This window comes from Pan paniscus, chromosome 17 (assembly GCF_029289425.2).
Source record: "Pan paniscus chromosome 17, NHGRI_mPanPan1-v2.0_pri, whole genome shotgun sequence".
Classification (NCBI taxonomy): domain Eukaryota; kingdom Metazoa; phylum Chordata; class Mammalia; order Primates; family Hominidae; genus Pan; species Pan paniscus.
The window spans coordinates 35,269,669-35,294,908 of NC_073266.2; the positions used below are offsets into that span (position 1 = coordinate 35,269,669).

General features: G+C 40.5%; 1 protein-coding gene across 2 annotated transcripts in view; it reads left to right on the top strand.

Moving 5' to 3' along the window:
• The window catches only part of MYOM1 (myomesin 1), a 184,067-nt gene that overhangs the window by 74,677 nt on the left and 84,150 nt on the right, over positions 1-25,240 (top strand). For both annotated transcript variants that reach the window (XM_003817889.3, XM_034943650.2), the window contains exons 11-15: positions 4,229-4,393; positions 8,751-8,912; positions 18,008-18,149; positions 21,204-21,403; positions 23,839-23,895. In XM_003817889.3, the coding sequence (XP_003817937.3) occupies positions 4,229-4,393; positions 8,751-8,912; positions 18,008-18,149; positions 21,204-21,403; positions 23,839-23,895 (726 nt within the window). The remainder of the gene's footprint in view (positions 1-4,228; positions 4,394-8,750; positions 8,913-18,007; positions 18,150-21,203; positions 21,404-23,838; positions 23,896-25,240) is intronic.

A 25,240-nucleotide genomic window follows, 5' to 3' on the forward strand; every position in this document is an offset into this window, starting at 1 on the left:
GCAAATTTGTGAATGTCAGTCATTTCATTTACATCAGAACTTCTATTTATGAGAAGCAATAAAAGTAAAATCTTTATGGTTGTTGAAATAATTATATACTTACAGTGGTCAGACTGAAAAAGGTAGTCAAGCCCTAACTTGGTTTTCAAACATTAAAAAATTAGTGGTAGTTTTGAAAATGGCTGATAGCAGTTTTTCACCTGGCTGGTTAGCTTGATGTCTGTGGCTGACCTGCTCCACTGATTTCATGGAATGGCTTCTCATTTAATATCCCAAGTTGTGATCATTGGCATCAGCCCCATGGGTGACAAGGGATGACTGGTAGAGCAACAGAGAAGCACATCCCGAATCATGTTCTTCTCCCATCTCTTGATTTATGTTGAGATAGAATAGTTGGGGCCAGGCACGGTGGCTCACACCTGTAATCCCAACACTTTGCGAGGCCGAGGTGGGTGGATCACCTGAGGTCAGGAGTTCGAGACCAGCCTGGTGCAACATCATGAAACCCTATCTCTACTAAAAATACAAAAATTAGCCAGGCATGGTGGTGGGCATCTGTAATCCCAGCTACTCAGGAGGCTGAGGCAGGAGAATTGCTTGAACTGGGGAGGCAGAGGTTGCAGTAAGCTGAGATCACGCCACTGCATTCCAGCCTGGGCAACAGAGTGAGACTCCATCTCAAAAAAAAAAGAATAGTTGGAAATTCTGAACCTATGACTTGTCTCCCAGTGTCCCCAGGAGTGGCCTATTGATCACGTCACAATCCTCTGAATGTAGCTTGCCCATCTCCACAACCGTATCATCATCCATGTTTCTCCCTTTCCCCTCTTCTCTGTCAAGGCGGGGACTGAAAGCCTAACTCACTCTCACTTCTCTTATTGCTAAATCTTACAGAGCCTCCTCTCTGATGACCCCTGAATTGAATGCAGTTGTTCCTAACAGAAAACAGAGTGCTTATATTCACATATTTGGTTAATATTTACTAAGCACCTGTTATGTGCTAGGTAGGGGTTTAGGTGCTTGGAATGTTGGTAAATATCACAGACAAAGCTCTCTGCTCTTTTTTTCTAATAGTTAACATTTATTGATCAGTTCTGCCAGACAATGTACTAAGACTTTTTTATACACATTGATTCATTTAATGTTTCCCAGAAGCTTATGAAGTAGTTACATTTCTATCTGTGCCATGCCAATGAGGAAACAGTTTAGAGAAGAACACAGAGTGGTAGAATAGGGATGTGTAACCTGGTCTTTTTAATTCTAAACCATTATTTCAAACAAGGAGTCACCAAACATTTTCTGTAAAGGACTAGACTGTAAATATTGTAGGCTTTGTGGGCCATATGGTCTCTGTCACAGCCACTCAACTCTGCCTCTGTAACACAAAAGCAGCCGTAACAGTAGGAGAATGAATGAGCATGGCTGTGTTCCAATAAAACCTTCTTTATGAACGTTGAAATTTAAATTTCCTGTGACTTTTCACATCGCAAAATACTGTACTTCTTTTTATTTTTTTCAACCACTAAAACATGCAAAAACCATTCTTAATGGTCTAAACAAGAGACATCCTAGATTTGCCCCACAGACTTGCCAACCCCTGCCCTAAACCATTTTTCCCAGGATAGTAAGTACATGTGATGAAAGATTGAGGACGTGACAACGAAATGATGTGTTGTCTTCTGGTTGTTAAACTGGGGTGCCTCCTACTGAACCCCAAAGTTATCACAGACAGTGCAGTCCAATCTCAGATACAGAAGAGAACCTAGAAGTTAGGTCCGTTTCTAGGGGACCTACTTGCCTTTCCAGCTGAGTCTGGAACATCTGGCAGTAGCCCTCACCTCTACCCCCTAAGGCAGCTCTGGAACCAGCCCAGCCTCCCAGCGCTGTGCAAGATCTGTCAAGTTGTTTCTCTCTCTGGTCTCAGTGAACATCAACACATTAAAGTGAGGCAGATGGGAGATGTGCTTCTAAAGAGGTTATTTCACTGTTGATTAGGGTTACCTGGGAACACACAAAATCAAGACAGTACAATGTATTGGCCAAGAGCACAGAAACGGCCAGCCGGTGCAAATCTGGCTCTGCAGGGGAATGTGGTCAGTTATTTTGCCTTCCTATGCATCAGTTTCTTCTTCTATAAAATGCAGATATTAGTGGTACTTACCTAATAGCATTATTATGGGATTTCTGTTAATATGGGGTATTAAATGCTTGGACCAATACCTGGTCAAAGTTGAACTCAATAAATGTCAGCTTGCATTTTCAAGTGTAATGAAAGAAGTCTTAGGAAGAGGGACAAAAGATGTGAGAAAGGGCCTAAGTTTTGGGGTCGAGAAGTTATGAGTGTGAATTTCAATTTCACACATGCTACCTGTGAAATTCTGGCATTAGGTGTGTGTTACTTTTGTGAACTTCCATATACCCACCTGAAAGAGAGGAAGAAAATAGTATCTACGGCATAGATTTGTTGCAAGGAATTGATGATATGTCAAATGTGAAAGTGTCTGGCATGTAATAACCCATCAATAAACAGTCGTTTCTTTCCCAAGTCCTTTCTTTGGTGAAAAGAGGAAATAAAGCCTAGGAGAGTTGATTACGCAGGCTGCATTTACTCAATCTGTAAATAAGATATTTCTGAGAATAATATTTTTAAAAGTTAGAATATTTTAAACTTTTCCATTTTCTCCTGTGGACATTTCTTATAATATTTATCACTCAGATCATTAAAGAAACTGAAGCAACTTATTTTAAAACTACATTAAAATTATTTAATTTAAAATTATTTTTATTTTTATGGATACATAGTAGTTGTACATATTGATGGGGTACATGTGATATTTAGATACAAGCATACAATGTGCAATGATCAAATCAGGGTAATTGGAGCATCCATCGTCTCAAACATGTCTTATTTCTTTGTATTAGGGACGTTTCAATTCTACTCTTCCCATTGTTTGAAAATATGCAATAAATTATTAACTGTAGACTAGATCTTATTCCTTGCATCTAATTGTATTTTTGTACCCATTAACTAACCCTTCTTTATTTCCCCTTGCACTACAGTTCCCAGCCTCTGGTAACCATCATTCTACTCTCTATCTCCATGGGTTCAATTCTTTTTAGCTCTCACATTTGAGTGAGAACACATGATATCGGTTCTTCTGTGCCTGGCTTACTTCCCTTAACATAATGTCCTCTAGTTCCATCTATGTTGTTGCAAATGACAGGATTTCAATCTTTTTTTTTGCTGAATAACATTCCATTGAGTATATGTACCACGTTTTCTTTATTCATTCCGCCATGGTTGAACACTTAGGTTAATTTCACATCCTGGCCTATTGTGAAAAGGGCTGCAATAAACATCGGAGTGCAGATGTCTCTGCTATATATTGTTTTCCTTTCTTTAAGATATAAACCCAGCAATGGGATTGCTGGATTATATGGAAATTTTTTATTTTTTTGAGGAACCTCCATACTGTTCTCCATAGTGGTTGTACTAATTTACGTTCCCACCAACAGCGTAAGAGGGTTTCCTTTTCTCCACATCTTTGTCAGCATTATTGCCTGTCTTTTGGATACGTTTTAATTGGGGTGAAATGATATCTCATTGTCATTTTGATTTGCATTTCTCTCAATGATTAGTGATGTTGAGCATTTTTCTGTATACCGCTTGGCCATTTGTATGTCTTTTTAGAAACGTCTATTCAGATCTTTTGCTCATTTTTAAATTGGATTACTTGAATTTTTTGCTATTGAGTACTTTGAGCTTCTTATAAATTCTGGTTATTAATCCCTTGTCAGATGAAAAACGCCATTTTTATGAATAATGGATATGGCTATTTTGTCCCAAGAGTACAAGCAGTAGAGTTTAACTCAACATCTAAAATTACAAAGTGCATATGTTGCAGCTAAAGATTTAAGTCTAGGCTAAATGTGGTATTAATTTGCATTGAAGACATTGAACCTGACCCTTTAAATTCTATTCATTACAATAATAAAAATAAGCATTTAGCTTATATAACCAATGAAGTAAGAATTTCCATACAAATGATATATGCATATGTTCTTAATACTTCTTATATACGGTTTCATTTTGACCCAGTTAAATCATTTGCTCATTTGTTCATTTTTTTTTTTTTTGCAGTGACTGCTTTCTGCCTGTGCTTATTAAAATGCTTGTGTCTCTTTGATGAAGAAAAAAATTACTGATATTTGTTATTTTTGTACCCAGTTGGTGTGACCCCATATGGTTATGCATCCAGGTTTGAGATCCACTTTGATGACAAATTTGATGTGTCTTTTGGGAGAGAGGGAGAGACAATGAGTCTAGGCTGTCGTGTTGTCATCACTCCTGAAATTAAACATTTCCAGCCAGAGATCCAGTGGTACAGAAATGGTGAGTCTTTACAATGAATGCTCACTTAGGTTCTTATTCGAAGGTTGTAGACCAGATTGCAGATCTGTTTATCGGAGCTGGTGGAATCTGGAAGTTAGAAGGGACTACCTTTACACGATTAAAAGGTTTTCACATGTGTAGCAAAGTAGCAACACTTTCATATTTGTGGAGATGATATTTTCCTTTTAACAAGTAAGATGTGGAAAGAATCATAAAGAATGTATATTCTGCTGGGCGTGGTGGCTCATGCCTGTAATCTCAGCACTTTGGGAGGCTGAGATGGGCAGATAACCTGAGGTCAGGAGTTTGAGACCAGATTGGCCAATATGACGAAACCCTGTCTCTACTAAAAATACGAAAATTAGCCAGGCGGGGTGGTGTGCGCCTGTAATCCCAGCTACTCAGGAGGCTGAAGCAGGAGAATCACTTGAACCCAGGAGGCAGAGGTTGCAGTGAGTGGAGATGGCGCCATTGCACTCCGCCTGGGCGACGGAGAGACTGTCTCAAAAAAAAAAAAGTATATTCATTTTGTAAGTTAATCCATTTGGTAAAGTACCCATCCTCATAGACTTATTTATACCATAAAAATGGTATGTAACTTTAAAAAACATAACCTTAGGAAACAATAAAATCCTGATACTATTATTAATTAACCAGAAGAGTACATTCAGAAGAATTTCAGACTCTGGCACTTTTGTTTTAACGTATTAAAGGCTTTTTATAATTTTGAAATTTTTGATAAGTGTATTCTGCATGCAATATATCCAAGTTCTACTGATGTCCCTGAAGGACACAAAAATAGATAAAATGATCCTTTTGTTTTACATCATATTATAACAGGCTGGTAGAACAGAAAGAAAATCCTTCCATTGTCAGTTCCTCTGACTCTGGCTTTAAATCACAATTCAATCTCACTTTGCTTCAAAAGGGCCTAGAGCCATGATAGTTTGGTGTGAGAAAGAAATAAGGATTTAATTTCCCCTTTTTAAACTCCATTTGGGTTAAAGTATATTTAAAGTAACACTCCAGATAAAACCCAGTCAAAGCAAAACAAAACGAAAAAGCTATCAAAACAAGTTGATGAGTTGAAGCATTGGACTTGAAAAATAATGCTATTTCTAAAATAACAATAGGCCGGGCACAGCGGCTCACACCTGTAATCCCAGCACTTTGGGAGGCTGAAGTGGGCAGATCACCTGAGGTCAGGAGTTTGAGACCAGCCTGGCCAACATGGTGAAACCCTGTCTCTACCAAAAAATACAAAAATTAGCCGGGCGTGATGGCGCACACCTGTAGTCCCAGCTACTTGCGTGGCTGAGGCAGGGGAATCGCTTGAACTCAGAAGGCAGAAGTTGCAGTGAGCCAAGATTGCGCCATTGCACTCCAGCCTGGGCTACAGAGCGGGACTCCATCTCAAAACAAAACAAAACAAAAAACATAAAATAAAATAACAATAAATCTCAGGTCCAAATACACTAAGTTTCTATACTAGAGTATCTCATAGAATAGACCAAGATATAGAAACTGTCTGAAGAGAATAAGGGATTGCCCCAAATCACACAGTCAAATTCTTGCCACGGGAGACCTCCAGACCTGCTGGTGTTTACTCTAAGCCTGGAGATCTTTTCACTACCATGTGCCTCCTTTTATATTGTCTGTATTAGGTCTAACACAGACAAAAAGCCTCTCTGACTTGTCTGCCTCCCTTTATGCCTAGGTATTGAAAAAAGCATTGAAATTTAAGAAATTGAATTTGCCTGTACATACATATCTGCGAGGCCCATGCTAGCTCCTAGCTAATAGAAGATGTGTCGTGGAGAGAGCAATGAATAAGGCCTAGGGACTTTCATCATCCCTTTTAATTTATCTTAAAGTTTTCTCTAGGTTTATTTATAGAGACGATTATGTTTTAAAGCTCTTAAAAACTTTAAAATTTCAGACATATTTAGTAGTGTACTAGTAAGATTATCATATAATTTTTCTGTTTAGTTGTTTTAGAAAATAAATTTTGGAAAAATACAGAAAAATGAAAGAAAAAATAGTAAATGATAATGCCTTGTGGTATTGTCCTATAAGGTACTTTATTACTATTATTTGTATGACTATTTATTATTCAAACTCCATTTTGTTCAGGTAAAAAAACAAAGGCACGGAGAGGTTAAGTAATTTCCCTGAAAGTTACATAATTAGTTAGTGAAAGAGATCAGACTGAGCTGGGCACGGTGGCTCAGGCCTGTGATCCCAGCACTTTGGGAGGCTGAGGTGGGCAGATCACTTGAGGTCTGGAGTTTGAGACCAGCCTGGGCAACCTGGTAAAACCCCATATCTACTAAAAAAACAAAACGAAACAAAAAAAGAATTAGCCAGGCGTGGTGGTGCATGCCTGTAATCCCAGCTACTCAGGAGGCTGAGGCACTATAATCGCTTGAACCCGGGAGGCGGAGGTTGCAATGAGCTGAGATCACACCGCTGCACTCTAGCCTGGATGACAGACTGAGATGCCGCCTCAAATAAAAAAAATAAAAAAAAAAAAAGACTTGAGATAGAAAGAGATCAGACTGAAATATAGCTCCTCTCCAGAGCTGACTTTTTGGGCCTGTGAACGGTGCCATTTTACAGGACCGAGAGATCTGGGCTTCATTTAATGCTCTGCTGTCACCCCTTGAAGTTCATAATCACTTTATCTTTGATCTTGTGTTTTATACATGGAGTCCAGTGGGACTATGGCACATGCACATGATCGGAGGAAATACGGGAATGGCAGTGCAGACAAATATAGGTGCAGGCTCCTGGGCACAGTGGGCAGTGGGTAGTAGGCAGTGTGAGCACCAAGCTGCAGGTGTGGTCTTCGGTTGTGCACATGAGCACTTGGGGCAGTCTGTGGCACCATGGCATTCCAAGGTGATGAAAGAGACCAGGACCTAAGGCCAGACTGGAATTAGCAATGGTGGTGGCACCAGCAGCAGTAGCAGTGGTGATGGGTCCCATGGCTGCAGAGGAGAGAAGGGGCTCGGCATGGAGGCAGCATAGGGACACACAGTGTGGGGACAGATTGCCTGGCCTTCCCCAGAACTCAGCTCTGTGGGATCTGCACAAATATTAACTCCTGGCCTGAGCATGGGGACAGGAACTGCTGGCAATAGGACAGTAAATTTTGTCACTAAAATATTATAAAATAAAAGTGTACATGTAGACACTTCAATAAAGCACATAAGGCAGTTATTAGAATTCTTCAAGGAGGTTTGAATCTCTGGTTTTGAGGCTTAGAATTAGAAGTTACATTTAAAGATTGTAGCATTTGATGGAAAAGAACATTTTCATATGAAACTTTGGATAAGCCTATTATTAACAAGGAAGACCGTTTTAAAATTACCACTTATAATTGAAGATACAGTAATAGAATACATAAACAGGCATCCTGAATTTTATACAAATCATGAAATCATGTTCGGCTTGTAGTATCACCTCCACAGGTTAAAGCCATATTGGACAAAGCATTAAAATGAAACTGTATAAATTCACACTTAAAATTAAATAGAGATTTACATGAAACTGATTTGTATGAAGAGTTAAATCTTTTTAGAATAATTGTCCCTTTATTCTAGATTCTAGATTGTCCCTTTATTCTAGGTTCTAGAATCTGGAGTCATCAGTTCTAGATTACTAAAATTTATATTTTGAAATAGTTTCTCAGAAAGTTAACCCAATGTTGTCATAGCCTATATAACTTTCTTAACAGCTTCAGTAACAGTTACATCAGCAGAAAGGTCCTTCTAAAAAATTATGGGAATTAATTCATGAGCTTGCATTTATAAATAGTTACTGATGTTGCTTTTGATTATATTGATTTAAAATGAAGTTGCTAAAAGTATAAATTTTGATGACTAATAAATGAATTTGCAGAAAAGCAGACAGCAATATCTTATTATCAATCAAGGTCTCCTACTAGTAATGTATTATTATTGATTGCATATACAATTATGGCACCAAAATACAATTTTTTGCAACTTGTATTACCCCTATTACATTACTATAAGTAATAAAATATTTTTAAAGGAAGAAGACATATTTTAGCACCTTTAATTGCACTTTTTCTCTGCTTTTTGAACAAGGGGCCTTGTAATGTAATTTTACACGAGGCCCCTGCGGATTATGTGTCTGCCCCTTATCCCCTTACTTTTGGTCCAGTATTTTTACCAATGTAAACATATCAGGATGGCTCAAAGTCCTAGAGACTTCCTCTAGTAGTTAAATTACTTTCATTATAGAAAAGGCTAAGGAGAGGAATGGAGGGGAGATAAGAAGGAAGTTATAAAACAAAAATAAGTTAATTTGCTTACTTTTAAAATATTTGTAGGAGTACCTCTTTCTCCATCAAAATGGGTGCAAACACTTTGGAGTGGAGAGCGGGCAACGCTGACATTTTCCCATCTCAACAAAGAAGATGAAGGCCTCTATACAATCCGTGTACGGATGGGAGAATATTATGAACAATATAGTGCTTACGTCTTTGTTCGAGGTAAGTCCTAGCAAAAAACAAAACACCTAACAATATTTAGTACACTGAAGCCAAAGCAGTTTTTGATTACAAAACAGTTCAAACGTGTTTCATAATGATGGAAGAGTCATTTCAAAATTCTGGCAGGGTGCGATGTCTCACGCCTGTAATCCCAGCACTTTGGGAGGCCAAGGTGGGAGGATCTCTTGAACCCAGGGATTCAAGACCAGCCTAGTAACGTAGGCAAGAACCCATTTCTACAAAAAAAAAATTTTTTTTGATTAGCTGGGCATGGCGGCATGCACCTGTGGTCCCAGCTACTTGGGAGGCTGAAGAGGGAGGATCACTCAAGCCCGAGAAGTCAAGGCTGCAGTGAGCTGTGATTGCACCACTGCACTCCAGCCTGGGTGATAGAACAAGACCCCGTCTCAAAAAACAAAACAAAATGAAACAAAACAAAACAAAAGAAAGAAAAGAAAAAGGAAATTCTTGCAGATTACATTGAATAAGAATATATTCGTTTCCAATAAAATAGACCTAGGCCCGGTGGCTCATGCCTGTAATCCCAGCACTTTAGGAAGCTGAGATGTGTGGATCACTTGAGCTCAGGAGTTCAAGACCAGCCTGGGCAACATGGTAAAATCCCATCTCTACAAAAAATACAAAAAATTAGCTGGGCATGGTGGTGCGCGCTTGTAGTCTCAGCTACTTGGGAGGCTGGAGTGGGAGGATGGCTTGGGCCTGGCAGGCAGAAGTTCAAGTTGGCTGAGATTATGCCACTGCACTCCAGCCTGGGTGACAGAGTGAGACCCTGTCTCAAAAGAAAAACAAAAAAAAAAGTAGACCTAGTGTAAAAGGTGAGCCCTGAGGGCACCAACTCAAAAGTCACCATTTTCCAGACCATGTTTCCATCATTAATATCAGGACTTTCTTCGTCTTCAGGGAGCCGCTAGTACAGTTCCCTATGACTGTTCCAGTGGAGATGCTAAATCCTAATGATACCAGCCATCTCAGTTTAAGGAAGCTGCTGCAAAAGAGGGATCTGTTATTTTGGGTGTAAGTCTTTAATGTGTATTTCAGAGAGTAAATTTATTATTTCATTTCAGGTCCCTTGGCCCATAACTGAACTTTATAGCCTCTGTTTTGATGAACTAGGAAGCAAGGGGTTTCAGCTTAATTCTTGAGACAAACCAAAATTGTTGACTTTAGGAGTCTTTCTTTTTTTCAGTGGTGTGTGGTTTTTTGTTTTTTGTTTTTTTTGAGTGGGAGTCTCAGTCACCCAGGCTGGAGTGCAGTGGCTTGATCTCGGCTCACTGCAAGCTCCGCCTCCTGGGTTCACACCATTCTCCTGCCTCAACCTCCCGAGTAGCTGGGACTACAGGCGGCCACCACCATGCCCGGCTAATTTTTTTGTATTTTTAGTAGAGATGGGGTTTCACCGTGTTAGCCAGGATGTCTCGATCTCCTGACCTCGTGATCCACCGGTCTCGGTCTCCCAAAGTGCTGGGATTACAGGCGTGAGCCACCGCGCCCGGCCTTTTCAGTGGTGTCTTAAATGGATTGGATATGCACATGTGGAATATTATTCCTCCACGGGATCCTAGCACTTGGGAAGACCATTAGCACTTTTAGGCTACCAGGGTAGTGTTCTGTGTTTTTTTATGGCATGATTAGTCAGGTGCAGTCATAAGAAGAGATCCAGGAGAGGCACAAGAAAACAATGTTTATAATACTCACAGGTCCTAGAACAGGAACAGCTGGGACACGTGGGAAAGTGCCAGTGTCAGTCATGAGTCAGAAGGGGCAGGAGGAGCAAAGGAGTGCCTAGACCAAGCCCTTTATTGGAGTTTCCTTGGGTAGGGAAAGCAGGGCAAGTAAACAAGTTAGGATCAGCTAGTTCAAATAATTTCAGTAGGCTGTAAGTTACAGGTGTGGTACCTACTTGCCTGGTATCTGGCCCCGGGGATGATTAAGGCAGAACAATATTGTTTCCTGGGTTCTACAGGCCAGATAAAGGAGGTGTGGCTGAAGTGGCTAGTTTGCATATCAGTCATGCTCCCCTCTGGGCCCTAAGAATTGGCTCGCCTCAGGAAGGCAGGCCCTCCTTAGCCAGAAAGGTGTCTAAGATGTTAAAGCATCATAATATAGAGAAAATTTAAAATATAAACAATGCAGGTAGACTAGCTCATTTTTATCTCTCTTACACTAAATAGAGTCATAAACTCATAAACATTTTGAGTACTCAACTGGGATCCACAGACTTCCAAAAGGTCTATGATTAGAACTGTATTTCAATATATTTAGGTTTTCTGGTAATCACATGAGTTTTATTTTATGTGTGTAAATGCATTACTCTCAGAAGGACCTCTAGGCTTTACCGGCTTGTCAAAGGGGTCGATGGCTCAAAAAATGTTAGAATTCTCATCCTAGTACAACCCCTTAATTTTATGATGCAGAAACTGAGGTTCAAAAAAGTACAGTAATTTACCAAAATCTTCAGTTAATTAGAAGCAGAAGTGGAACTAGGTTATAGGTCTTCCAGTGGCTAACCCAGGATTTTAATTAGGATCTAGACTAAGCTGCTGAAATGAAATAACAAAAGATTTGTTTCTCTCCTGTATGTGAAAGTTGGGTATGATCCAGATGCCTCTTCCTAGGTCCCCTCTATGTTGTTATTGCACTGTGCCCTGGGGTACTGTCCCAGGTTCTCATCCCAGCCTATGGGGAGGAGAAAGAAAGGGAGTGGAGGGGCAGAGGCCGAATTGCCCTCATCGCTTCTGCTTAGTGCACACTTAGCACATGCAGACACTTCACAGTGAGGGGAGCTAGCATGTACTGTCTCTTGTTAGCCAGCCATGTTTCCTGCTAACGCTCAGGGGTCCTAGTACTAAAAGGAAGCAGGAAGAATGATTGCTGGGGACAGTTAGCAGGCCACACCACATCAGCATTGAACAGTAAAAATGACCACTGAATTCTGTCCCAGACCGGCAACTGGTATAGATACCTGAATATCTAAACATCTGAAAAGCATATAAGGCTTTCTCCACCACAAAGGCATCATGAAAAAGTCTATATCGTCAGGGAAGACAGGAGCTGGCCTTCTGGGGAAATTGCAGTGAGAACCGACACACTGCATATAGCAAGTGCGTTCATTTAGCCAAATCACCAGGATCAACCTGGCTAGATGAGGATGAACTAAGCTAAGTCTTTGCTTCCACTTTCCGTTGTTTTACCAGAGCCAGAGAACATCGCTGGCTATTCCAAAAACCTTTGTCATGCTATGGTCCTTCCTTCATGAACTTTTTCTAGGAACCCTGACCCAGTCTAGGGTTCCTCAACATTTCTCAGCGCCCACACCCCGAATGGTGCCTCTTTGCCAGGTTTAGGCCAGACTCCACGTTACTAACTATGGATGGGGCGAAGGTGTTCCAATTTAAAATTTATACTTAAGCCAGCTTTCAAATCCACAAATTAAGGAAATGGAAAGATTCTCAGTTTATCAGAGGTTGATGTGAGAGCATTGAAAAGATAAATGGAAAAGGCAAAATTGGAAAGGTAAATTTCAGCAATTGCATTGTGAATTTTACAATCTTTAGAAAAAGATTTCACTTATAAATGCATTTTAAATGATATATATTAGGTTTTTAAAAGCATATTTTTGAGATATAATTTGCATACCCTAAAGTTCACTCATGTTAAGTATACAATTTGGTGCTTTTTAGTATATTTACAGAGTTGGGCAACCATTACCCACACTCCACTTTTAGAAAATGTTGACCAGGTACAATGGCTCACGCCTGTAATCCCAGCACTTTGGGAGGCCAAGATAGGAGCCCAGGAGTGTGAGACCAGCCTGGGCAACATAGCAAGACCCCATCTCTACAAAAACTGAAAACAATTAGCTGGGTGTGGTGCATGCCTGTAGTCCCAGCTACTCAGGAGGCTGAGGTGAAAGGATTGCTTGAGCCCAAGAGGTCGAGGCTGCAATGACTGGTGATTGCACCACTGCAGTCCAGCTTGGGTGACAGAACGAGATCCTGTCTCAAAAAAAAGAAAGAAAAAAAGAGAGAGAGAAGAAGAAAAGGAAAGGAAGGGAAGGGAAAGGAAGGAGGAGAAGGAGGAGGAGGAGGAAGAGAAGAAGAAGGAGGAGGAGGAGGAGAAGAAGAAGGAGGAGGAGGAGGAAGAGAAGAAGAAGAAGGAGGAGGAGGAGAAGAAGAAGGAGGAGGAGGAGAAGGAGAAGAAGAAGAAGTAGGAGAAGAAGAAAAGAGAAGAAGAGAGGGAGAGAGAGAAGGCAGGCAGGCAGGGAAGGAAGGAGGGAAGGAGAGAAGGAAGGAAGGAAGGAAGGAAGGAAGGAAAAGAAAGAAAATTTACATCACCCCAAAAAGATTTCTCCTCCCTATTTCCCTCTCCCATAGCCAGTCTAGTCTCCCGCAACTACTAATTCACTTTCTATCTCTATAGATTTGTCTTTCTGGACATTTCTGGATCTCTATGGTTTTTTATGTCAGCCTTCTTTGGCTTTACATGTTTTGAGGTTCATTCATGTTGTAAGACATATTGTTCCTTTTTCTATTAAATTGCATTCCAATACATGGATATGCATCCTTTTGCCTATACGTTCACCCGCTGATGGACAGTGCGATTGTTTTCACTCTTTGGTTATTATAATCATGTGTGTTCATATTTATAGGCCTATATCTTCATTTCTCTTGGGTATCTACCTACAAGTGGAATTGCTAGGTCATATGGTAAATTTGTGTTTAACTTTGTAAGAAACTGCCATTGCTTAAATAATATTTTATTTTTAAAAAAACTTTGTATTCATTGAGCTGCACGAGGTCACTTCAGGGCATTGTTTTGGAGCTCTGATATTCTTACAGCTTAGAAAACAGCTTCCACACCAGAACGATCAGTGTATAAAGCACCATATGTCTGCAGAAACACATTGTAAAGAGCTGTACACATTTGGCCAAGATTTTATTACATAGATAATATGTGTTCATTGTGAAAAAAATAGATAATATAAATTTAACAAATAAAAAGTAAAGCCATCCATAAGTCTGCCACCCACAGGTATCCAGTGTTATCATTTTATTACATATTCCTTGAGGCTTTGATGTATTCTTTCCTTCTCTTTCTCTTTTCTTTTTTTTCACACTGTCTGTTTCTCTCGCTCTCTCTCATGCAGAGAGAAAGAGACAGAGAAATAATAAAGTGATAAAGGATGTCATTAAAATGTCATGAAAGAAGAATTGAAAATGGCAAATAAGTATATGAAAAAATTTTCATTAGCAATCAAAACAATGAAAATTGAAATGAGGCTGGGCACAGTGGCTTATGCCGGTAATCCCAGCACTTTGGGAGGCCCAGGTGGGAGGATCACTTGAGCCCAGGAGTTTAAGACCAGCCTGGGCAACACAGTGAGACCCTGTCTCTACAAAAAATAAAAAAATTAGCTGGGCATAGTGGAGTATGCCTATAATCCTAGCTACTTGGGAGGCTGAAGAGGGAGGAGAGCTTGAGTCTGGGAGGTCAAAGCCACCGGGAACTATGATTGCCTCACTGCACTCCAGCCTGGGCCACAGAGTGAGACCCTATCTCAAAAAAAGAAAGAAAGAAAGAAAGAAAAAAATTGAAATGAGATTGTTTTTCCTATCATATTGAAAAGATGTAAAGTTTTTTGAAATCCACTGGGGTAAAGGAATGGAGGAACAGGCACTGCTGCAGTGGCTGGTGAGTATAAATTGGTTCAACTTTTCTCAGGCTCTTTGCCATTAAATATCAAAAACACACATTTCCAACAATTCTAGTTCTAAGAACTAAGGGGACAGAGGTGAAAAAAATGTTTGGGGGAAAATTGGAAGACATATAGATATTCACCAATATGCAAGTTGTAGAGTAAAGTATAATAGATGCTCCATGAAACGATGACATACCACACAGCAATGAAAACCAATGTCTACCCACATGTATTGATATGGAAATATATCAAGAAAAAACAGCTTACATGAAACTATATAGTACAATCACTTTGTTTCAAAAATAATCATTTCTGAGTTTATAAATATAGAATAAAAGTCTAGAAAGATTTAGGCCAGTATGTTAATAGTAGTTATCTCTGGGTTGTAAAAAAGGGATTTTAACATATTTTTTGATTATCATATAGTTCATATAAAATATATATAATACTTTTAAAATAAAGACAATAGAATTACATTTTGCAAAAAGTTATTAATAGTCTGTGTCAGAGGTCAAAATATAAAGAGTAGTAGGCTAATCTTTGCTCTAATAATCAAACTTACAAAAAGTTTGGCTATTTGGAGGGCTGGGAGAGGGAAGGGCAGAGGCGTAGAAGAGGATTAATGTTGTCTGAAGGGTGCTGTGGGCCCCACACTGTGTAGCAGCTGCTAGAAGCCAAATACTATGTTTCCTTGCTTCACAGCTGCCTCTTGTCATCCCAAGTATGTTTTGTTTCTCACACTATATCGTAGCTTCTTGAGAAAAAGAAGGATTATTATTATTATTGTTATTATTTTTGGAGACAAGGTCTTGCTCTGTCACCCAGGCTGGAGTGTAGTGGCGCAATCATAGCTTACTGCAGCCTCTACCTCCCAGGCTCAAGCAATCCTCTTCCCTCAGCCTCTCAAGTAACTGGAAACATACGCCCGCACTACCACACCTGGCTATTTTTTTAAAAATGCATAGAGACAGAGTCTCACCATGTTGCCCAGGCTGCTCTTGAATTCCTAGGCTCAAGTGATCTACCCAAAGTGCTAGGATTACAGGCGTGACCCACTGCACCCAGCTAGGATCCTTATTTTTTAACTTTTGCAGTTAACACCTAGAAGAGTACTGAATGAATTAATGAGAGAATGAATGAATGAAAGAATGAATGCCTGAGTAACTTGGAAGATTGTCAAGCCCACCTCAGTTCCAAGCAATGCTATACAAATGCTGAACAATGGCTCCCTGAATGCCTGCTGTCTGCCAGGCTCCAGTACAGCGTATTCCTGCCATCGTGCATCTATGCCATGGATGCCCAGCTCACTGAGCTCTGCTCTATCAATGCAGGGGCTCCTGGTTGTTGTGGTATAGGCTGTTAGCAAAAGGACATGGCTAGAGGTTGCCAGCTATCTCTCTTGTAGCTGATGGCTTTCTAGCAATGCCTCTTTTGCAGCCCAAGCATGTCAGCCTCAGCATCCCCACCTCCTCTGCAGCTCTGCTCTGCCTTTGCCATCAGCAGCCCCACTCTCCGCCATCCAGTGCTCTGAAAGCCTGGAAGGAAAGAAGTGTCTCGCCGGGCGCGGTGGCTCACGCCTGTAATCCCAGCACTTTGGGAGGCCGAGGCGGGCGGATCACAAGGTCAGGAGTTCGAGACCATCCTGGCTAATACGGTGAATCCCCATCTCTACTAAAAATACAAAAAAAAATTAGCCGGGCATAGGTGGTGCACGCCTGTAGTCCCAGCTACTCAGGAGGCTGAGGCAGGAGAATGGCGTGAACCCGGGAGGCGGAGATTGCAGTGAGCCGAGATCGTGCCACTGCACTCCAGCCTGGGAGACAGAGCGAGACTCCGTCTCAAAAAAAAAAGAAAGAAAGAAGTGTCTCCTCATCAAAATGCTCATTTCCCACTGAGTGGCACGCAGAGATTCTGCATTAAGTTTTAGGCACAATGAGTTAGTTACATTCTCCTATAGCACTTCTGCAGGAGATATTTGCCTAGATGCTTTCCTGCTGGTTCACAGAGCAAGAAACAGAATGTTCAAAACCCAAGTGGCCTGAGCTCTTCACAGATAATGCAAATCTATTAAATGCAGAAGTAGACAAATATTTCTGCTATGTTATCAAATGTTCTTGTAACTCATAAGAGTTACAGAATGTAGATCATAGGGAAAGAAAGTGTTCGTTTGGTCGACGTGGGTGCTTTCCCTTGAGTGAGTGGCTCCTGCATGTCTCGGCCTCTTCTACTAACTCCGTTTATGAAAGCGTTGGTCAAATGCCAGGAGGAATTGGCAAATGTGGGCCTCCACCCCCAGGGACCCTGCCTCTTGTCTTAATTATTCTCACTTAAAAGGTTACTAACTGAATATTTTCATTCCCCCTTTTCTCCCTCCTATAAACAGCCCTGATTCACTAATTTAGCTGTGCCTGAGGGGCCGTGTGGTCAGGGGATCCCATTTCATAAAAAGGGATTGTAGTGTTTCTTGTATTATCCCGGACTTTTACTAAACTCAGATAAACTAAGCTCAGATGTGAGTATTGCATTGGAGTTCTTTTCCTAAGTGTCTTCAGTTTGGTAACAATCATTTGATTAAAACGAATGTTTTCTCTTTCAAAATGGTAGTGTCTTGCCTAGGGACTGGCAAAGCTCTATGACTCGTATTTTCTTGTGGATGCCTCCAGAAGGGGTATTTGTCTCCCTTGGGAGCCTTTCTTAGTTTTTCTTAGCAACGTTGCACAATCAATGTCATGAGAACAGACTTTCTGGCACAACTGACTTGTCTGAATGCAATCTTCAGCATCTCTATATTAATTTTCTTTTGGAACATTTTGGGCCGCAAGGACCATGAGGCAAAGGTCATGGGTTCTTTTCAGAGCACTTTCTATTTTCTGACACAATGTTCTTCCTGCTGAAGGTGAAAAACACACATTGTTATGTTGGTCAACAAATAGCAAGATTTGGCCGGGTGCGGTGGCTCACGCCTGTGATCCCAGCACTTTGGGAGGCCGAGGCGGGCGGATCACAAGGTCAGGAGATCAAGACCATCCTGGCTAACACGGTGAAACCCCATCTCTACCAAAAATACAAAAAGAAATTAGCTGGGCGTGGTGGCGGGTGCCTGTAGTCCCAGCTACTCAGGAGGCTGAGGCAGGAGAATGGCGTGAACCCGGGAGGTGGCGCTTGCAGTGAGCTGAGATCACACCTCTGCCCTCCAGCCTGGGTGACAGAGTGAGACTCCGTCTCAAAAAAAAAATAGCAAGATTTGATGCTTGCTGCGTTGGGGCCAAAGATTGAGCCACTGTGATGATGTGGTAAGAAGCGTGTGCGCTGAGACCTGCCTGCCGACTGACAGCATGTCTGAGAGGGTTAATGGGATCCTTCTCTGTCTCCACAGATGCTGATGCAGAGATTGAAGGAGCCCCAGCTGCTCCCTTGGATGTGAAGTGCTTGGAGGCCAACAAAGATTATATCATCATCTCCTGGAAACAGCCAGCTGTCGATGGAGGGAGTCCTATTCTCGGATATTTTATTGATAAGTTAGTGCTTAGGCTAACATCAATTACAGTTATTTGGTCATAGAGATGCGTGCTTGATTTCTCCCATCATTTCTAGTGGAAATATTTTCTTTTCTGGCTTTCCTCTCCTCCTCTTTCTATTTCTGTATCTCTCTTCATCTTTCTTTTTCTCTATTTGTCTCTGTCTCAGTCTCTCGCTCTCTCTTTCTCTCTGTATGTATATATCTACACACACATATACATACATGCATATATACACATACATATAATGGTACCTACATATATATATAAAATGGGTATATATACCCATTATAAATATGTGTGTGTGTGTGTGTGTGTGTGTGTGTATTGAGTAGGTACTTAGAAACGCTGATTTCTAATTGAGTGCTTTTACAGCAGTTAGTACCTGCAGATGGAGTGGGTCACTCCCCAGCAGACAAATGTGACAGCTCATATCATAGTGTCACAAAATTCATCTTTGGAACTTAGGTAAATAGGTAGGTAGATATATATACATATATATATATATATTTCATTTCCAAGATGGCCTCTGTTAGGTCTCTATTAGGTCTACGAATTCATAGCATTCTTGCCAAATTAGTAACATGAGCTGGTAGTCAAATTCAAAAAATTCTTCTTTGGAATTTAGGTAAAAGTTCCAAAAATGAATTAAATATTTACCTAAATTCCAAAGATGAATTTTTTTTAATTTGGCTACCAGCTTATGTCACTAATTTGGCAAGAATGCTATGAATTTGTAGACCTCATAGAGGCCACCTTGGAAATGAAATCATTGGAATTCAGCATAATGTCCATATTCCTAATATGTCAATAATTTAAGAATATTTACTTTGGTAATACTACCAAAGTCTTATTTCTACCTCAGGGTGTGTTTTCAAGTTATACAAAGAAGTAACAACAAAAAATCAATAGAAGCAAATTATTCACTATCTATAAGTTCTTGTCTATATTCTCCAAAACTTAGAGGCTCTGATATTTATAGTAACTGGGCTTTACACATTAATTATGACATGAGTTTGGACAATACAGACAGCAAATTTAGATTTGGCCTAAATAACATTGTTCTCTGACTTGGTTTCTATTCAGATCATTGTTCCAATTCTCTTTTCATTTTTGAGCAATGAAATCTCATTGTAGAAATCACTAGAGATGGATAATCTGTGTCATATTAGCACAATGGGTTTGCACCAAGCGTATGTTGAACTTCGCAGTACATAAATACATGCAATTGTGCTCAGAACTATTTGTAAGAAATATTTCTAATGAATTATATACTATTTAACCATCCATGTGAACTAATGCTTCCACAACATTTCATCATTTAGTAGTGATGAATTGTGAAGGTTTGGATATATTCTTTTTTGTGCTTTATTGTCTTTGGCACATTTCCAGGGGATTTTTAAACTTTGACCAGTGAAAGGCCAGGGACAATAAGTACATTTTGTTCTCCTCTGGCCTTAGTCATAGTGAAAATACCCACCTTGTGGCTATTATTTATTAAGCATTTACTGTGTGCATGGCACTGTTCTAAACACTTTGCATATATTAACCACTAACCCATAACCACCCTTTAAGGTCGTTGCTATTATTTCAAGTAGGAAATGAGGCCCAAGACCACATATCAGTGAGGAAGCACTAACTCACCTAAGATCACGCGGGTAATAAGTAACAGAACTAGAATTCAGATGTGAGCCTGGCTGTAGGTTTGTGTTCTTTCTGCTCCAACGTGCTGCGGAAAGTGTCAGGAGCAGTGAGTTCCACCTTTCTTTCTGCCCACATGAGGTTAGGAAGGATGCTCTAGTGTCACTGGGTCACCATAGCAGTATCTGCACAGAGAAGAGGCTGAGTCCTGGCAGAATCTCTGGAGACAGGTGTAGATTGAAGAATTGTCCTGGCCCTATCAGCTTCTGCCACAGCCCCACCTCGCCAAACCCCTAGCAGCTCCAGAATTTCTACCAAGGAGGATTAGGGGAAATGATGGAAGGCAGGGATTGAAGCCACATTTGACAGCACTTTACATAAGGAAAGTGAGGAAGTTGTCTATTCCACTTTACATAAGGAAATTGTCTATTGTCCATATCAAAGAGAGGAAGGTGATTGTGAGGAGGGGAGATAAACCCCCCACACCAGCCACCTCTGTCCTGCCACTGGCAACCCCCACGCCCCTGAGAATCATTTGGGAATTACACATTTTGGACATAGAGCCCATGTTGGGGAAATGATATGAACTAAAAGTACAGCACTCTGCTCATAAAAAAAGTAAGAGCTGCTTAATCCTAATGCTGTAAAATTTAATCACATGTTGAACCCCTAAAGCTTTGTTGATCAGGCCAACAGCATGATATGAGCTGTCATATTTGTCTGCTGGGAATGACCCACTCCATCCCCAGGTACCAACTGCTGTAAAAGCACTCAATTAGAAATCAGTGTTTCCAAGTACCCACTCAATCTGCCCCTGCCAGGACTGGGCATTTCCCCACCTGTCATCAGTCTCTTCTGTTAAAGAAACAAACATCTTCACAATAACCTTCTTACCCTCTACACAGGATGGAATGACCATGAAGTGAGAAAATATGGTGAACTCTTTTCCAAACTACAGTGCAAATAGTTAGGTTTTAAGACGCCAATTTTCTCAATAATGCCTCTGTTTTTCAAAGAAAATACCTAAAGAAGACAAAGAAGTCACTAATGGTAGAATTGAAGGCATCAGCCGGGGAGATGTTTGGGGATCTTCTCCAATGCTAAGATTGGAGATATTTATCTGCTTATCCCAGCAACCCCCAAACCCCTCTGCTTTCTACACAAGGCCCCTCAGATGCCTGCTTTTTGCGAGTTCAGGAAGGACCTGAGGCTTCTTTCCTCTTGGTAAAGAAGACACAGTGCATTTGAATGAAACGGAGTGCCTGCATGCAGTTCACCAGCTAGCGAGCCACACCCGACTTGGATATTTTATAGGGAGAAGATCTGAAACAACTGGGTGATTCTGCAGCTCTGGAGATATTCATTAAGCCATACTTCTTTTCATATTTTTGTCAATCACGCTCATTCCTTTAGGTGTGAGGTGGGCACAGATAGCTGGTCGCAGTGCAATGACACACCTGTGAAGTTTGCTCGTTTTCCTGTCACTGGATTGATCGAAGGTCGTTCCTATATCTTCCGAGTTCGAGCTGTGAATAAAACGGGAATAGGTTTCCCATCTCGAGTTTCCGAGCCCGTGGCTGCTCTGGATCCAGCTGAGAAAGCTAGACTTAAAAGTAAGCACTTTTCGTTTTTCAGGACCTTCCCTAAACCTTTTTAAAATGACTGCAAGAATCAGCTTCATTGCAAGGTTGTTTCTCTCCCTTCCACTAGAGGGAGACAAGAACAAGAAATCCTTTTTTCATCAGAAAATCCGAGGGGGAGAATCCTTCGCAAACATTGCCTTAGCCATTCTCTTAAGGGTTTTATTTTATTTTATTTTATTCAGAAACATTTATGTTGTTAAACTGAGTTCCAGGCATTGTGTGTGGAATGAAGTATGAAAGCAAAGAGGCTGGAGAGCATTTTTATTCCTGTTATTATACATTCCAAAAATAATAAAAATAATTTTCTTTCTGGCTCAAGGTCTATTTCTTTACCTTGGAGTCCACCCTTAGAGCATTAATATCTCAGCACAGTGCGTCTCTCTATATCAAAGGAAAAACAGATAGACAACGTTATATCTAATCTATGTCTGAGTTCTCATATTAGACTGTCAAAAATCATTTTTTCAGGCCTGGCGCGGTGGCTCACGCCTGTAATCCCAGCACTTGGGGAGGCTAAGGTGGGAGGATTGCTTGAGCCTAGGAGTTCTGAGACCAACCTGGGCAACATAGAGAGACCCCATCTTTAAAAAAAAAAAAATGAAAAAAATGAAAAAAAAAAAAAAAAGCCAGGCATGGTAGCACACAGCTGTAAGTCCCAGCTACTCAGGAGGCTGAGGTGGGAGGATCGCTGGAGCCCAGGAGGTCAAGGCTGCAGTGAGCTGTGATTACAGCATTGCACTCTAGCCTGGGCAACAGAGCAAGACCCTGTCTCAATAATAACAATAATAATAATCTTTTAATATATGTAGTCTCCAAGTCTTAATGTCAAAACCATGGTACATGAATCATGCCCTGTAATCATGCCTTGTATTTGTTTCATGGAAACCCATATGGCATCTCCAACAATAGGGAACGTAAAATGACATTATGAGAAGAATTGGATAGTAACATTTCAGGCTTATGCCAGGCTTCTCAACCTTGGGCCTACTGGCATTTTAGGCCAGTAATTCTTTGTTGTTGTGGGAGGTGGCTAGGGGTGTCCTGTTCATTGCAGGAGGCTGAGCAACATCCCTTGTCTCTACCCACTAGATGCCAGCAGTGTCATGGAGACACTACCAAATGTCACCTAAAGGGCAAAATCACCTTTGTAGAGGACTGCTGGTCTGTGCTACATTCACAATGTTATTCTTTACCTTCAGTACGTGTAGTGGCATCGTAAAAGTCTAAATAAAATAATGTCACTGGCTGGGCATGGTGGCTCACACCTGTAATCCCAGCACTCTGGGAGGTCGAGGCGGGTGGATCACCTGAGGTCAGGAGTTCGTGACCAGCCGGGCCAACATGGCGAAACCCCGTCTCTACTAAAAATTACAAAAAATTAGCCAGGCGTGGTGGCGGGCACCTGTAATCCCAGCTACTCGGGAGGCTGAGGCAGGAGAATCATTTGAACCCAGGAGGCAGAGGTTGCAGTGAGCCGAGATCGCGCCACTGCACTCCAGCCTAGGCGACAGAGCGAGACTCCATCTGAAAATAATAATAATAATAATAATGTTACCATTTCCCTGGCAACCGTGTCTCATCAGGCTCCTTGATTGCTCTTCAGTCACTTTTCACCAACCCTCCAACTTCCTGCCCTCCTTTCTAAACTTGCAAATTCCATCTCATACTTTCGTTTGCTCCTCTTTTATCAATTCCAATCAAAATAAGATTTGTTTGAACTAAAAATAAGTTACCTTCTTTACTGCCTTTCTGTTTTTCACAAACCCTGACAAAAAGTCCCCTGGTTAGTGCAAGAGTAGAACCACTCTGTCTTTCTGATGTTTATGGGATCATACAAGTGAATTTCTTCTTTAACTTTGTACCCCTATCATTCATTTTCCTTGCTCAGGATCTCAACTGATTTCCTTTGGAGATAATGTTTTTCAAAATGTAATGGGAAAAATTTGCTTTGCTGAGCTTTACCGCAGGATCAGCACCCCCTTTCCTCTTTCATCTTATTATGACAATAAATAACTACTGGACTTACAATTGTTCTGGAAATGTTTCTCCCAAATGCATGCTATCCTTCAGAGGGGATGAGCAAGCCTACCTGTTCCAGGAGATTCATATTGAACAGTTAAATGAACACAGGTTACTTACCTAGCTTGTGCAAGTACAGTTCCAGAAACATCTACTCAGCCAGTCCAGGCAGATTCTAGGCTCCAGCAGATTATGAGTCCCTTGAGGACCGGGGCTGTGCTTCCCACAGTGCCCTCTACATGATTGATACCATTCATGGGAAAACACATAAGTCTATTAGTAACAAACCCAGTTGTGACTAATCTGGCCACTTTCCCAATTCATCAGTGCAGCTGATAAATTGCACACTTGTAAACGTTTGTGATCTTATATTTGTCTTTATTCAGGTCGCCCCTCAGCACCCTGGACTGGACAGATCATTGTTACTGAAGAAGAACCTTCAGGTAAGAAGTCTGGTTGCCCCAGATACTATTGCTGATGTTTTGCTAAGCAGTTTGCCTTTTGTTGTGGAGGGTGCAGTGTGTATTGCTTAGTTTGGGTAAGAACATTCTAAAATATCTGGAGATTGTAAATAACTTATGTCAGAGAATCCCATTTTATTTTTAAAGCTTTCTTGAGGTGTAATTGTCATACGGTATACTGCAAATATGTAACATGTACAATTTGATAAATTTTACACATGTATATACCCATGAAACCATCACCATTTTCAAAATAATGAACATATTTGTCACCCCTAAAATTTCCCCCTGCCCATTCATAATTCCTCCTTTTCATGTCTCCCCATCTCCAGCCATCACTGATCTGCTTTCTGCCACTGTAGTTTACATTGTCCACAATTGTAGATCAGTTGAATCATGTTCATTTTTGTCTGTTTTTCTTTACTCAGCATAATTATTTTGAGACTTATCTACGTTGGTGTGTGTATCAATTCATTCCAAAGTATTTATCCATTCACTGTTGAAAGCTTCTATGAACATTCTTAACTGTTTCTGTGGACATATGCTTTCATTTATATCTTGTGTAAATACCTAGGAGTTGAATGGATGTGTTCTGTGGTAGGTGTATGCTTAATTTTTAAAGGAACTGCCAGCTGTTTTCTGAAATGATTGTACCATGTTCCCTTCCCCTCCAGCCCTACGTGAGAGTTCCAGTTGCTCCCGCATTGTCACTAGCACTTAGTGTGGCCAGTCTTTTCAATTTTAGCCATTCTAGTGGGTTCATAGTGGTATTTCTTTGTGGCTTTGATTTGCATTCTACTCATAATGTCGAGCATCTTTTCATGTGTTTATTTGCCAGTTTTTGTGACATTGGGCATCTTTGTCAAATCCAGGTGTTTTTCCTGTTTTTTTCCCCCTGGAAATGTTATAGCATTAGTTTTTACTTTTCACTCTGTGATGCATTTAAAATTAATTTTTTCTACATTACAAGAAGTAAGGGCCTCAGTTATTACTATCGTTCATACTTGCATATGGCTATTAAATTATTTCAGCAATATCTATTGAAAAGAGTGTTCTTTACCCAACGAATTTGTCTTGGCACCATTGTCAAATTCAATTGATTACATATGTGTGGATCAATTTCTGGAATCTCTATTGGTCAATTTTTTTTCCCTTCCATCAATACCATACTGTCTTTATTACTATAGCTTTTCTGAGCTTCATTTTTTCATATATAAATTTTAGCATCTTCAAATCAGTATAAGTCTTCTAATCTTGTGTTGGTTTTTTTCCCCCCAAAGTTGTTTCAGCTATTCTGTCTTTACATTTCTATAAAAATTTTAAAATC